We start from the raw sequence: 15,532 nt of genomic DNA, 5'->3' as shown, positions 1-15,532 counted from the left end.
CACCCTTCCTCGTCCGCCAGCAGTCCCACATCCAACAACCACAACGGGCGTTGGTCCCTCTCCTCCCCCAGCTCTAGCTCCACCCAATGCGGAGCGTGGTCTGAAATGGCTATGGCCGAATACTCCGTTCCCTCCACTTTTGTGATCAATGCCCTGCCCAGAACAAAAAAATCTATCCGGGAGTAGGCCTTATGTACATGGGAGATCTATAAACCCCCTGAGCACCTTGGCCGCAGCCGGCCTCTTCCCCGTCCTAGATCTGGAACGATCTAATGCTGGGTCCAACACCGTGTTGAAATCCCCACCCATTATCAAGCTCCCTACCTCCAAGTCCAGAATACGCCCCAACATCCGTTTCATGAATCCAGCATCGTCCCAGTTCGGGGCATATACATTTACCAATACTACTCCCGTCCCCTGCAACCTACCGCTCACTATCACGTATCGGCCTCCATTGTCCGCTACTATGTTCTTGGCCTCAAACGACACCCGCTTCCCCACCAGTATTGCCACCCCTCTATTCTTCGCATCCAGCCCCGAATGGAACACCTGTCCTACCCATCCCTTCCTTAACCTGACCTGATCTGCCACCTTCAGATGCGTCTCCTGAAGCATGACCACGTATGCCTTCAGTCCCTTTAAGTGCACGAACACTCGGGCCCTCTTAACCGGCCCATTTAGGCCTCTCACAATCCACGTGTTCAGCTGGATTGGGGGGCTACCCCCCCCCCCCCACCGACTAGCCATCTCCTATCTTAGGCCAGTCCCGTGCCCGCGTCTCCCACACCCTCCAGTCCCCCAGACGGGGCACCCCCGCCCCGACCACCTCTTCCATTTTCAGTTCCCCTTCGGCCAGTGCAGCAGCAACCCTATTATCTCTTCTCTCTCCCCCCCCCCCCCCCCCCCCCCGCTAGATCCGCATCTAGCTCTTTTGCTCCCCCCATACTACTTCCGTGAGTCTGCTGACCCCGGCTTCCCCCGCCTTCCCGTTGATCTCCCCCGTGTGGGAATCTCTCCTCCTCCTTGCGTTCCTCCATCCCCCCCTTTCCTAAGCCAGCCCTGCCCCCTGTGGCGCAGCTCCTGTTGATAAATCTCTGGGCCCAGATGGGCTACATCCTAGAGTTCTAAAGGAGATAGCTGGAGAAATAGTGGAGGCGTTAGTTATGATCTTTCAAAAGTCAGGGAAAGTCCCAGAGGATTGGAAAATCGCTGTTGTAACCCCCCTGTTCAAGAAGGGAACAAGGAAAAAGATGGAAAATTATAGGCCAATTAGCCTAACCTCGGTTGTTGGCAAGATTCTAGAATCCATTGTTAAGGATGAGATTTGTTAAGGATGAGATTTCTAAATTCTTGGAAGTGCAGGGTCGGATTAGGACAAGTCAGCATGGATTTAGTAAGAGGAGGTCGTACCTGACAAACCTGTTAGAGTTCCTTGAAGAGATAACAAATAGGTTAGACCAAGGAGAGCCAATGGATGTTATCTATCTTGACTTCCAAAAGGCCTTTGATAAGGTGCCTCACGGGAGACTGCTGAGTAAAATAAGGGCCCATGGTATTCGAGGCAAGGTACTAACATGGATTGATGATTGACTGTCAGGCAGAAGGCAGAGAGTTGGGATAAAAGGTTATTTTTTGGAATGGCAACCGGTGACGAGTGGTGTCCTGCAGGATTCAGTGTTGGGGCCACAGCTGTTCTCTTTATATATTAACGATCTAGATGACGGGACTGGGGGCATTCTGGCTAAGTTTGCCGATGATACAAAGATAGGTGGAGGGGCAGGTAGTATGGAGGAGGTGGGGAGGTTGCAGAAAGATTTAGACCATTTAGGAGAGTGGTCCAAGAAATGGCTGATAATTCAACGTGGGCAAGTGCGAGGTCTTGCACTTTGGAAAAAAGAATAGAGGCATGGACTATTTTCTAAACGGTGACAAACTTCATAATGCTGAAGTGCAAAGGGACTTGGGAGTCCTAGTCCAGGATTCTCTAAAGGTAAACTTGCAGGTTGAGTCCATAATTAAGAAAGCAAATGCAATGTAGTCACTCATCTCAAGAGGCTTGGAATATAAAAGCAGGGATGTACTTCTGAAGCTTTTTCAAGCGTTAAGCCCCATTTAGAATACTGTGAGCAATTTTGGGCCCCACACCTCAGGAAGGACATACTGGCACTGGAGCGGGTCCAGCGGAGATTCACACGGATGATCCCAGGAATGGTGGGCCTAACATACGATGAACGTCTGAGGATCCTGGGATTATATTCATTGGAGTTTAGGAGGTTGAGGGGAGATCTAATAGAAACTTACAAGATAATGAATGGCTTAGATAGGGTGGATGTAAGGAAGTTGTTTCCATTAACAGGGGAGACTAGGACCCGGGGGCACAGCCTTAGAATAAAAAGGAATCACTTTAGAACAGAGATGAGGAGAAATGTCTTCAGCCAGAGAGTGGTGGGTCTGTGGAATTCATTGCCACAGAGGGTGGTGGAGGCCGGGACGTTGAGTGTCTTTAAGACAGAAGTTGATAAATTCTTGATTTCGCGAGGAATTAAGGGCTATGGAGAGAGAGCGGGTAAATGGAGTTGAAATTAGCCATGATTGAATGGTGGAGTGGACTCGATGGGCCGAATGGCCTTACTTCCGCTCCTATGTCTTATGGTCTTATCCCTCTATACCCACCCTGCCCATATAACTGTCTAACTGATTTTTAAAGGAAATAATTGTACCCGAGTCTACCACTGCTTCTGGCAGCTCATTTCAGATGCTCACCACCCTCCGTGTGAAACAATTCCCCCTCTGGTCTCTTTTGTATCTCTCCCCTCTCACCTTACTCCTAAGCCCTTTAGTCCTAGACTCCTCTATCTTTGGGAAAAGATGTTCACTATCTACCTTATCTATGCTCCTCATTATTTTATAGACCTCTATAAGATCACCCCTAAGCCTCCTACGCTCCACAGAAAAATGTCCCAGCCTCTCCTTATAACTCGGACCATCAAGTCCTGGTAGCACAGGGCAGCATGTGGTGCAGTGGTTAGCACTGGGACTGCAGCGCTGAGGCCCCGGGTTCGAATCCCGGCCCTGGGTCACTGTCCATGTGGAGTTTGCACATTCTCCCCATGTCTGCTAGGTTTCACCCCCACAACCCAAAGGTGTGCAGGTTGGGTGGATTGACCATGCTAAATTGCCCCTTAATTGGAAAAACAAAATAATTGGCAACTCTTTTTATTAAAAAAAAAAAAAAAAATTTTAAAGTCCTGGTAGCATCCTTGTAAATCTCTTCTGCACTCTTTCTAGTTTAACAATATCCTTCCTATAATAGGGTGACTAGAACTGAACACAGTATTCCATGTGTGGTCTTACCAATGTCTTGTACAACTTCAACAAGACGTCCCAACTCCTGTATTCAATATTCTGACCAATAAAACCGAGCATGATGAATGCCTTCTTCACCACCCTGTCCACCTGCGACTCCACCTTCAAGGAGCTATGAACCTGTACCCTTAGATCTCTTTGTTCTGTAACTCTCCCCAACTCCCTACCGTTAACTGAATAGGTCCTGCCCTGATTTGATCTACCAAAATGCATCACCTCACATTTATCCAAATTAAACTCCATCTGCCATTCATTGGCCCACTGGATCTGTTGCAATCCTAGATAACCTTCTTCACTATCCACTATACCACCAATCTTGGTGTCATCTGCAAACTTACTAACCATGCCTCCTACATTCTCATCCAAATCGTTAATATATATAACAAATACCAGTGGACCCAGCACCGGTTCCTGAGGCACACCGCTGGTCACAGGCCTCCAGTTTGAAAAACAACCCTCCACAACCACCCTTTGGCTTTGATCGCAAAGCCGATTTTGTATCCAATTGGCTTCCTCATCCTGGATTCCGTGAGATTTAACCTTTTGCAACAACCTACCATGCGGTACCTTGTCAAAGGCCTTGCTAAAGTCCATGTAGACAATGTTGACTGCATTGCTCTCACCTACCTTCTTGGTTACCCCTTCAAAAAACCCAATCAAATTCATGAGACAAGACTTTCCCCTTACAAAGCCATGCTGACTTTCCCTAATTAGCCCTTGCCTGTCTAAATACCTGTAGTTATGTCCCTCAGAATACCTTCTAACAATTTACCCACTACAGAAGTAAGGCTAACCGGTCTGTAGTTCCCAGGCTTATCCCTATAGCCCTTCTTAAACAAGGGCACATCATTTGCTACCCTCCAATCTTCAGGCATCTCTCCTGTGGCTGTCGATGATTCGCTTGTCACTCCCTACTCCTTTCTTCTCTGGCAATACTCCCTCACTATTTATCTTGTCACAATCCCCGTGGAGACTGATAACTTTTGGAAATAAATGTAAATATCCCAGTAACCAATGCAAGGAAATCACATGGCAAGATTTCATGTTTTAAGACTTTTCATGTAACAAACAAATAAATCAATACTAATTAAACCATAGTTAGTGAGGAGCTAATGCACTGAACTATAGAAAAAATATCCCCATTACCTTCTAAACACAAACAAAATCCCCATGCCACATTTATACATTACACCACACTCTCCATTGACATGTAGCCTTGAGTTAGTCGAAAGGTCCTGTCAGCTGCTAACAGGATCTCTTCAACCTACTTCCCCAAAGTGAATGTTTAAACAAAGTCGTCTTCACTTAGTCCTTGCCGCATAATCAAATGAACTTCCCATCATAAGGTTCCCTCTAGCAGTTTCCTCGAACAGGTGTTCTGTCCTCACCATACCTCCTCTTGTTTAGTCCTTTTCTTCTGCTTGGCATAGCAGCACCTGTTAAGGATCTTCTTTCCATAAAAAGTTTGGTTTAGCTGCTTAGAAGCAAGAACAGATGCTTCCTTATTTGTGTTCAGCTGTTAAAACTTACAGCTGACTTATAATAGGACTTGACATTGGTCACCTATCTCCATGGCAACCAGATCACCTGCACCTGTCAGAGTTTGGTGCAACTTGGCGCCATCCCCCTTTCCAGTGCATTCTGTTTACCTTCAACTAAACAAGTCAGTTTAAAGCACAACCATCTTGTAATGTCTAGTGGTCATGAGAGTCTCAGTTAAGCCGCCACCTTATATTACAACAGCTTTATTAATACTGCTCTTTCTTATCCTCAGATTAGCCAGGTATCCAACTGTCTATATTATTACACTTTATCATAACTTGCTTTTTGTTTGAAACAGATCCGTTCCTGTGCTGATGTTGTAATAAAATCAAAAGATGAGCTTTTAGATGAAGACAAGGGCAATGTGAAAAAATGTGAAATTAACTATGTGTAAGTACCACAATAGTTTTGAGCGCGATTGTAGTAGTTCACAGTATAACATGCATGTATTTATATTTTAAATTACTGAGGGTAAAGAGGACAAATAACTGAGCATATTAAATCATCATCTCATTGGCAGATCAAGGTTCTTACCCAGAAAGAGAAAATAATCCTTCATTTTCCTTAGTGCCAGGTACCCAGTATAAATTAGTTTGGATAGTTTATACAGTCCGCAGTACATAACTTAATGCTGTTAAGGCTACCTTTCTGAGGCAGAGCAGGGGACCAGCATGAAACTATCACACAGTAGGGGTCATGTGTTGATTTTATGTTTGGAATAGCAGATATATCTATATGACCTGATTATGCTTGGCGAAAGGGAGAATATGCCTACCTTTATTTTTTAAATGTATGGCTGGAATAACATCATTTAATGCCAAAATATCTTTTACGTCACATACTTTAGAAATTCTGATTAACATGGGGATTCTAGCAGGAAAGTGGAATTGATATTGAAGTTCAGCCTTAATCTTATTGAATGGCCGGAGCAGGCTCTAGAGGCCATAGGGTCTATTGCTACTCTTTCTAACAATTACCTGCCTATTAGCTTTGAGTAATTTCTCTACATGGACCCCTAAATCTCTGCTTTTCCATATTCCCAACTTCCCACTATTTAGAAAATATTTTGATCTATCCAAAGTTAATGACCTTGCATTTCACCACAGTTCCATCTGTTACAATTCTGCATACTTGCTTAATCTGTCTCATTACCACTTTGTAACTTTCTGTTCGCATTTGCGCTACTTACAGTGAGGTCTAATTTAGCATCATTGATTATTTCCTGTAATAAATGTTCTTCACATCAAACTCAATCCCACGGTTTTGTAAGTTGTACTGATGCCAGTTCTCCTCTGCTTAGATAGCCTGTGCGGAGTCTGCACGTTCTCCCTGTATCTGCGTGGGTTTCCTCCGGGTGCTCCGGTTTCCTCCCACAGTCCAAAGACATGCATGTTAGGTAGATTGGCCATGTCAAATTGCCCTTGGAGACCAAAAAGGTTAGATGGGGTTATTAGGTTACAGGGATAGGGCGGAAGTGATAGCTTAAGTGGGTCGGTGCAGACGCGATGGGCCGATTGGCCTCCTTCTGCACTATATGTTCTATATTATAACATGATCACTTGGTTAAAATCTGAACTATTCATTCCTGGAGTCTCTGCTTTTCTAAAGTAAATAGTTCCAGTCTAAGTCTGTCCTGATAACTGTCAATACGCAATCCAAAATTAAATTGGATTTATCATGTTTGGTTTCACAGAGAATTAGAGTACATTGCAAAAAAAGGTTACGCATAAGAACAGCAACAATCCAGTGTTGTAAGATTTGAAAAAAATGAGTGAGAAATAAATTTGAATGCACCATGGTATTGTGCAGCTGTTTGTTTTGTGCTAAAGGCTTATTTCAGGTTCCCTGTGTAATTCCTCTGTTGCAGAAAGAAATTCCAGAGCTTTCAAGACCATAAACTTAGAGTAAATGTAGAGGACAGTAAACTGCTAAAGAAAGCCAGGCAAGACGGTACTTTCCATGAGGCCTTGCTAGACAGGTATGTGCTTGAGTTTTGAAATGTAGCAACGAGGGGAAAAGCCTTCTCATTTCATCTCTTCGTATCATAGATTCATAGAATGGTTACAGCAGAAAGCTGTTCGCCTCTTCGTGTTCATGTCAGCTGCAAGAGCAACTCCGCTAGTTCCACACCCCAGCTTTTCCCCGTAGTCCAGCAAATTATTTTCTCGTCGGATAATTAGCCATTTTGAAAGACCCAATTGATTCTGCCCCCACCATTTCCAGGCTGTGTATTCCAGATCCTAACCACATTTCATAGAATTTTCATAGAATAACTACATGCTGCATAAAAATGTATTTCCTCATTCAATTGTAAATCCAGTGGCTCAACTGTCCCCTCTTTCACTATGACTGGCACAATCATCAAAATTGATTACATTTTCATGACTTTTCCTTCTTCTGTTTTGCTCTGCAGGCGATCCAAGATGAAAGCTGACCGATACTGTAAATGAAGCGAGGAAATTATCTTGCTATTTTTACTGGATGCATGATTTTTTTTACCTCCAAGACGGCTTGTATTCACACACAACTGACTGCTGTACAACCATCAGTATGTGTGATGTAAACCTGCCATTTTTTAATTTTTATTTTACTTTTGACGGGTGTATTATGTTGGTCGCCTTAAATGGTTATCATTGTAGATTAATTGTACTGTAAGAATGCACTGCATATATGTTACATTCACTTTCATGGTAGTGATCGAGTGAACTACATTTCCACTAAATCTGTACTCTGGAGGTTCATCCAAGGAAGTGAAGAATGAAAGGCGAGCTCAAACAAAGAATCTTTCTCAGCATAATATAAAATGTATTGTTCTGTGGGCAACATTCATAATGTCTGAATTCGTTCCATTATTAATTCCTTCCATTTCATATTTGCTGATTCTCAGTCTATACTGTTATCCTGTCAGTGATTGAAGTCTTAATTTTGGGATGCAGACAAACCAGATGTCAAAAAACCTCAGTGTATTAAACATATATTAAATTCTGTATAAAATGAAGATGAAGCTTCTGCTATTCTGATTTCTTTTCAAATATAGGCTTCAGAAAGAAAAATGCACACAAACTAGCAGGAGTTTGTTGGAAGACAACAGAGATTAACAGAGCCGCAGTTTAATCTATTCCCTCCTTAAAAGAGAATGCGTTGGATTTTCCCATAAATTTGTCAGAGTGTCAGGCTCTTACTGAAAACCAGCCTGTACCTCTCAGATGCGCAGACTATTTTTAGTCACTCTGACACAAATAAAATCTGGAGGCATGGTTTATGCCATCTGTCAGGGTGAGTTTTTTTTAATTTGTTCATGGGATGTGGGTGTCGGTGGCTAGGCCAGCATTTATTGCCCATCCCTGAGGACATTTAAGAGTCAACCACATTGCTGTGGACCTGGAGTCACATGTAGGCCAGACCAGTAAAGATAACAGATCTCCTTCCCTAAAGGATATTAGTGAACCAGTTGGGTTTTTACAACAACCGACAATAGTTTCATGGTCACCATTACACTTTTAATTCCTGATTTGTATTGAATTCAAATTTCACCATCTGCCAGGATGACAATCGAACCCGGGTCCCCAGAGCATGACTCTGGGTCTCTGGATTACTAGTCCAGCGACAATACCACTATGCCACTGTCTCTCCCTGGTCCTGGTAGAGCCCTTGGACAAGAGCTCCCCAACTAGCACTGAAGTTAAACTCCCTCTCACAAACTCTGAGGACCCTCTCCCCCACAAGCATCGAATGACCCCTCCCCCACCCCAGATATCAGAGGCTCTCTCTTTCTCCCCACCCCCACATCACACAAGTATCGAGGCTCTCTCTCCCACACCACCGTGGTAGTATCGCAGGCACTCAACTTCACAGAGAGGTTTTCTCCGGCTTATCACTGGCAGGCACCCCCACCCTTCAATGGTAAGTCCCCCTGTCTCCTCTTACCCCCCCCCCCCCCCCCAACACAAAACAAAACCCCTACCAGGGGGCCCACCACTGGCACAGGTTGCCAGACTTCCTGTGCATGCCCCCCCCTCCCCCTGGGGGCTATAATTACATTGGTGCCCCCAGCGGAATCCCCTCTACTGAATCCTGTTCACCTGGAGCTGCTGTCACGTCGGCAGGTTTTGAGATTTAGTGAGAGGCAATCATTTGGCGGGGAGGCCTGTTAATAGTATTCCATAGAATTCCTACAGTGCTGAAAGAGACCATTCGGCCAATTGAGTCTGCACTGACCCGCCGAAAGAGCCCTTTACCTAGGCCCACTTCCCTGCCTTATCCCCGTAACTCCATGCATTGAGCATGGCTAATCCACCTAACCTGCACATCTTTGGATTGTGGGAGGAAACCGGAGCATTCGGAGGAAACACATGCAGACACTGGGAGAACGGGGTGTTGGGTGATTGAGGAATGGGCCAAGGTGTTACTGAGGGAATGGTCCTTTGGAATATTGAAACGTGTGAGCAAGAAGAGTTTGGTGGTAGCATCACACAGTCGCATATATGGCTGGTGGTTTGGAAGGTGAGGGCAAAGATAACCCTCTTGTGATTCTCGAAGGGAAGGGAAGGCGCGTAGGCAGAGTGATACAAATGGAACAGACAAGATTGAGGACTCTGGATTGGATTGGATTTTGTTCATTGTCACGTGTACCGAGGTATAGTGAAAAGTATTTTTCTGCGAGCAGCTCAACAGATCATTAAGTACATAAAAAGAAATTAAAATAAAAGAAAATCCATAATAGGGCAACACAAGGTATACAATGTAACTACATAACACCAGCATCGGGTGAATCACACAGGGGTGTAGTGTTAATGAGGTCAGTCCATAAGAGGGTCGTTTAGGAATCTGGTAACAGCAGGGAAGAAGCTGTTTTTGAGTTTGTTTGTGCGTGTTCTCAGACTTGTATCTCCTGCCCGATGGAAGATGTTGGAAGAGTGAGTAAACTGCGTGGGAAGATCTTTGAGATTATGCTGCCCGCTTTCCCCAGGCAGCGGGAGCTGTAGATGGAGTCAATGGATGGGAGGCAGGTTCATGTGATGGACTGGGCTGTGTTCATCACTCTGAAGTTTCTTGCGGTCTTGGGCCGAGCAGTTTCCATACCAGGCTGTGATGCAGCCTGAAAGGATGCTTTGTATGGTGCATCTGTAAAAGTTGGTAAGGGTTAATGTGGACATGCTGAATTTCCTGAGGAAGTTAACCATAATGGAACGTCAAATGGATTCAAAATGTCAACTGTGTTTTTCTCTCCACAGATGCTGCCAGACCTGTTGAGTTGATCCAGCATTTCCTGTTTTTTTAATTTCAAATTGCCAGCATCCGCAGTATTATGCTTTTATTTTAATGGAGGGGTATATCCTTGGTTGAGGGAAAAGGAGGACATTGGAAGCAGTGGTTAGAAAAATGGCACCATAAGAACTGATGCAATGAAGACAGAAACTGAGAAATTGAAAAAGGGTTATTATAGGGAGTGGTGTAGACCTGTCCCCAAGCTTTCTGGGGGAAATGGCCAAATTACAAGAGACCCTGTAGCCTGATGAGAAATTTGGCCAAGTAGCAAGATCCTAAAGAAATCGGAGGTCTAGAGAATTTCTGGAAATGCAGTTTCTTCAACAGGATGATGACCACCACTAGCCTCAAAAGGAGATTGTTAACAGCTAAGGCAAAATATAACAGCTACGTGACAAACAAAGCTGACAGATGATTGAAACCAGGCAACTGGAGACAGTGAGAAAGGGGTCACATCGCCTTTTGTAGTCAGAGAAACTGTTAATCTGGAAGCTGTTTAGGTATAATGGAACAATTGGATCCTGTTCACTAGATCTGTGAAACGCCCTCGAGTAGTCAGGATAATAAAACTGACATCATCGAACCATCGAAACTGGAAGAAGTGGAGGGCACGGTGGCACAATGGTTAGCACTGCAGCCTCACACAGCTCCAGGGACCCGGGTTCAATTCCGACCTCGAGTGACTGTCTTATGTGGAGTTTGCACTTTCTCCCCATGCCTGCGTGGGTTTCCTCTGGGTGCTCCGGTTTCCTCCCACAGTCCAAAAATGTGCAGGTTAGGTGTGTGGCCACGCTAAATTGCCCCTTAGTGTCCAAGGGTTAGGTGGGGTTACAGGGATATGGGGTGGAGGTGGGGTGATCTTTCAAGGGCCACTGTACACTCAATGGGCCAAATGGCCTCCTTATGGACTGTTGATTGTTGAAAAAGCAAGGACTTGAAGCTTCATCAACGAGAACCCAGGGAATAACCATCTTAGGAAGAGTACCCTGAGTCAAGGGCTCGGTGACAGTAAAGGACCTTTCCAGAAAACCTGACCAGCTGACTGACTGGGGTGATATTTGAGTTTGAGTTGAGTAACAGTTATCACTTATTCAGTTAAAGTCTGCGTGAAGCTCTCTGCTCAATGTAGATGCTAAAATATTGGCCAAGCTCTTGGCTGCTAGGATTGAGGACTGTGTGCCGGACATTATTATGGAAGATCAAACCGGGTTCGTCAAGGGCAGGCAGTTGGCTAACCTAAGAAGGCTGCTGAATGTGATTATGATGCCCCCGGAGAGTAGGGAGGCAGAGGTAGTTGTGACAATGGATGCCGAGAAGGCTTTCGACTGGGTTGAGTGGAACTACTTACGGGAGGTGCTGGGACGATTTGGGTTCGGGGAGGGCTTTATCGACTGGGTCAGATTGTTGTACCAGGCTCCGGAGGCTAGTGTAAGGACGAATAGGACGACATCTGACTATTTTAGACTGTACCGAGGGACAAGGCAGGGGTGCCCCCTCTCCCCACTGCTGTTTGTGCTAGCAATAGAGCCGCTGGCAATTGCCCTGAGAGCTTCTAGGGGTTGGATGGGGCTGGTCCCGGGGGGGGGGGGGAGGACACACAGAGTTTTGTTGTACGCCGACGACCTGCTCTTATACATCACGGATCCAGTGGCTGGGAAGGATGAAATCATGGGAATCCTGAGTGAATTCGGCCGGTTCTCGGGGTATAAACTGAACATGGTAAAAAATGAGTTGTTTGTAGTCCAGACGAGAGGTCGGCTGAGGGGGCTGCCATTTAGGTTAGTAGAGGACAGTTTTAGATACTTGGGAATACAGGTGGTGCGGGACTGGGGCTGGTTGCACAAGCTGAACGTACCTTGGTTGGTGGGGCAAATGAGGGTCGAGTTCCGGAGGTGGGATGCGCTCCCGCTGACACTAGCGGGAAGAGTAGACGGTTAAAATGACAGTCTTCCCAAGATTCCTGTTTGTATTCCAGTGTCTCCCCATTTTCATCCCGTGGTCTTTTTTCAAGAAGGTCAATAAAATGATTATGGAATTTGTGTGGGCGGGAAAGTCCCCGCGGGTGAGGAGATTGATGCTTGAGAGGAACCGAGGAGAAGGGGGCTGGCGCTGCCAAACATTAGTAATTACTACTGGGCGTCCAACATAGCTATGATAAGGAAGTGGATGGTGGGTGCGGGGACGGTTTGGGGGCGGATGGAGGCCGCATCGTGGGGCACCAGTTTGGCAACCCTGGTTACGGCGCTCCTGCCAGCACGGTACTCCACCAGCCCTACAGTGGTGGCGACTTTGCGGATCTGGGGCCAATGGAGGAGGCATGTGGGGGAAGTGAGAGCATCGGTTTGGTCCCCAATTTGCGAAAATTACCGGTTTGTCCCGGGGAATATGGAAGGTGGGTTCCGAACATAGCGGAGGGCTGGGATTGAGAGGATGGGGGACCTGTTCTTGGAAGGGAGCTTCCCGAGCATGGCGCTAGAGGGGAAATTTGGGCTGGCGATAGGGAATTATTTCAGGTACTTGCAGGTGCAGGACTTTCTACGCAGACAGATTCCATCCTTCCCACGCCTGCCACTTGGGGGGGGATCCAGGACAGGATAGTATCTAGTGGATGTGTGGGTGAAGGTCTCAGATATATACAAAGAACTTATGGGGGCAGAGGAGTCGCAGACCGAAGAGCTGAAGCTTAAGTGGGAAGAGGAGTTCGGAGGTGAGATAGAAGAGGGCTTAAGGGCGGAGGCGTTGAGCAGGGTAAACGCAACCGCAACATGTGTTGGGCTCAGCCTGATTCAATTCAAGGTCATCCACCGGGCCCACATGACAGTGGCCTGGATGAGTAAATTCTTTGGATTGGAGGACAGGTGCACCAGATGTTCGGGAGGACCAGCGAACCATGTCCATATGTTCTGGACATGTCCAAAACTCAGAGGGTACTGGCAGGGATTCGCGGACATTATGTCCCGGGTACTGAAAACAAGGGTGGTGATGAGTCTGGAGGTGGCAGTTTTTGGGGTTTCGGAGGACCCGGGAATCGAGGAGGAGAGAGAGGCCGACGTTCTGGCCTTTGCTTCACTGGTAGCCCGGCAACAAATTCTGCTGGCAGGAAAGCCCCCGAAGTCTGAGGCCTGGCTATCGGATATGGCGAGCTTTCTCGGTCTGGAGAAAATTAAGTTCGCTCTGAGGGTGTCACTGTCAGGGTTCGCCCGGAGGTGGCAACCATTTATCGACTCTTCGCGGAAAATTAATCGTCAGCGGGGGGGGGTTAGGGCACCGTAGATTAGGGGAGTAGTTAGGCGGGTCCTTGTGGGAGGGGAGCTGGTTTTTGCACTATGTTGATTGTTCTTTGCACACTGTTTTGTATTGTTGTTGTTTACTATGCCAAAATGCCGCAATAAAATTGTTTATCAAAAAAAAGTCTGCGTGAAGGGTTTTTATTAAGGGTTAAGTATTAGTCTGTGTGATAATCAACTGCATAAGAGTCTGTTTGACACATTTGATCAGAATAAAGTAAACTTGATTCAAGAATACTTGGGTAAGTAGTTTGTGTGATGTGTCAGTTGTGACCCCTGTCCAGGAGGGCAAACTGGAGAAGCATAACTGAGGTAACTGTGGTTTTATCATGGACGTTAAGCAATACTTTAACCCCAGAATTGGAGCTTAAGTAATCGGTTTAACCGGTTCTTGCTCCATGGAACAGATTTCCTGTTATCTTAACTTTTTCTCCCCTTTTCCCACCATTTCCAACACCCTCCCTTATTTTAAGAGTTTCCTGTCCCTGTCATCCAATCCCTCTATACCCACATTACCTACCAGGACAGCCTGATATATTAGAAATGTCAAAATACAAATTTGGATTTTGTTTGTCGCGTGTACTGAGGGACAGTGAAAAGTATTTTTCTGCGAGCAGCTCAACGGATCATTAAGTACATGAAAAGAAAGGAAATAGAAGAAAATAATACAATCATACAGGCAATCTCGAGTGCTTCGTTTCATTATATTTGCTGCAGCATTCACCTAGATAGCATGACATTTAATTAAACATTCAGAGCCAAGGAGGTATTCCACTGGTTCAGTGTGAGATAGAGGGAGAGGTTTAAACTTGCTGATCAATATGAGGCTGGAATGCTTATCAGGGTTTAACCAAGCTGTGCTGGGTAGATGGGCGTGGGGCAGGTTCCCACCCACAACTTGTTGACCCGCAGGTTTCTACACAGTAAACACTGACAGTCGCTGTGAAATGAGAGATTAATTGGGATTGTTATTGCGCAGCACCATTGAGTGTTTTTTTGTCCGAGGCCTCCCTCTCTTCCTGTCTCCGCCCCCCCCCAGTCGCTGTGAGAAGAGCTGCCGGGTTGAGAGAGAGATCAGCAGCCGGAGGATGAGATTGGGACCGGGAGCGGGGAGGAAGATGCGGGGGCAGAGCTGTTGCTTGCTGTTGGCTGCTCTCCCCCTCTGTACTCTGGCACAGTTCGTGCCGCCGGTGAGTGACTGCGCTGTTGGCGGGGGCCGCGGAACCTGGGGGCGCAGTTCCGGCTTTCCGCAGCACTGTGGGGAAGGGACGGGCTGCTCTGGACCGCCTGCGACTCAGCACAAAGGTGTCCATCCAAACAGGTGTCCTGAACTCGAGTGCTCCTCACGGGGGTGCCCCAGTCTCCCTTTGGGGGGCTTTTGTTGAATGTTCTTCAATCCCGCAATTCTCACTATTTTCGGGGAGCAAAAGTGTAGCTAGTAGTTAGATGTTGAACTGACCCACTGTTTTATTCTTCTCTGGTAGTTTTCCCGACGTGTTTGGGAATGGTGGCGGTGTTTAACTTTTCATTGCCTTCACCAGCACTCTTGTTATTTGTGTATTTTGTTCCCCAAGATTATCGCATAAATGCTTCTTTAAATTTGGCCACGTTTTTGTTAACATCCAAACGTACTTATTGCAATGGTCCACTGACTGGTCTCCCCAATTTACAACATCCCATTAACTTCAACCTATCCAGAAGGTTTCCATGTCTTAACTGGGCCTGCCAACATTCCTGACGATGTGCTTTTTGATCATGTGCACTGTTCATGTGATATTTGATCACTTGACATTTTGCCTGTTTGCAAATGTTGCAGTGACCTTAAATTGTGTGTCAGTACACTATCACAACGTCATGGCTAAAATTTGGGGGATTTGCTTTGTCGAGAAATGAAGAATACTATTTCTTATTTTTTAATAAACATTTTATTGAGGTATTTTTGGTATAGTAACAAAACAAAATACACCATATACATGAAACCATAAACATAGCGCAAAAGCCATTTATCTCTCATACAGGTCCCCCCACCCTTAATGACCCCCTACTCGAATCTACACTTACCCCCCCCC

The 15,532-nt window shown here is 46.0% G+C and overlaps 2 protein-coding genes across 2 annotated transcripts in view; both read left to right on the top strand.

Annotated features, from left to right (window-relative positions):
* Window positions 1-7,906, top strand: part of frg1 (FSHD region gene 1) — a 65,983-nt gene extending 58,077 nt beyond the window's left edge. Inside the window, exons 7-9 of the mRNA XM_072496889.1 lie at window positions 5,207-5,298; window positions 6,776-6,886; window positions 7,322-7,906. Coding sequence (XP_072352990.1) covers window positions 5,207-5,298; window positions 6,776-6,886; window positions 7,322-7,358 — 240 coding nt within the window. The 3' untranslated portion in view covers window positions 7,359-7,906. The remainder of the gene's footprint in view (window positions 1-5,206; window positions 5,299-6,775; window positions 6,887-7,321) is intronic.
* Window positions 7,907-14,395: 6,489 nt separating this feature from the next.
* The window catches only part of asah1b (N-acylsphingosine amidohydrolase (acid ceramidase) 1b), a 47,014-nt gene continuing 45,877 nt past the window's right edge, over window positions 14,396-15,532 (top strand). The window contains exon 1 of the mRNA XM_072496888.1: window positions 14,396-14,653. Within this exon, the coding sequence (XP_072352989.1) occupies window positions 14,552-14,653 (102 nt within the window). The 5' untranslated portion in view covers window positions 14,396-14,551. The remainder of the gene's footprint in view (window positions 14,654-15,532) is intronic.

The sequence above is a fragment of the Scyliorhinus torazame genome, chromosome 3 (assembly GCF_047496885.1).
Source record: "Scyliorhinus torazame isolate Kashiwa2021f chromosome 3, sScyTor2.1, whole genome shotgun sequence".
NCBI lineage: Eukaryota > Metazoa > Chordata > Chondrichthyes > Carcharhiniformes > Scyliorhinidae > Scyliorhinus > Scyliorhinus torazame.
Note: the sequence above shows the minus strand (reverse complement) of the source record. Positions and strands in the feature narration are given on the sequence as shown.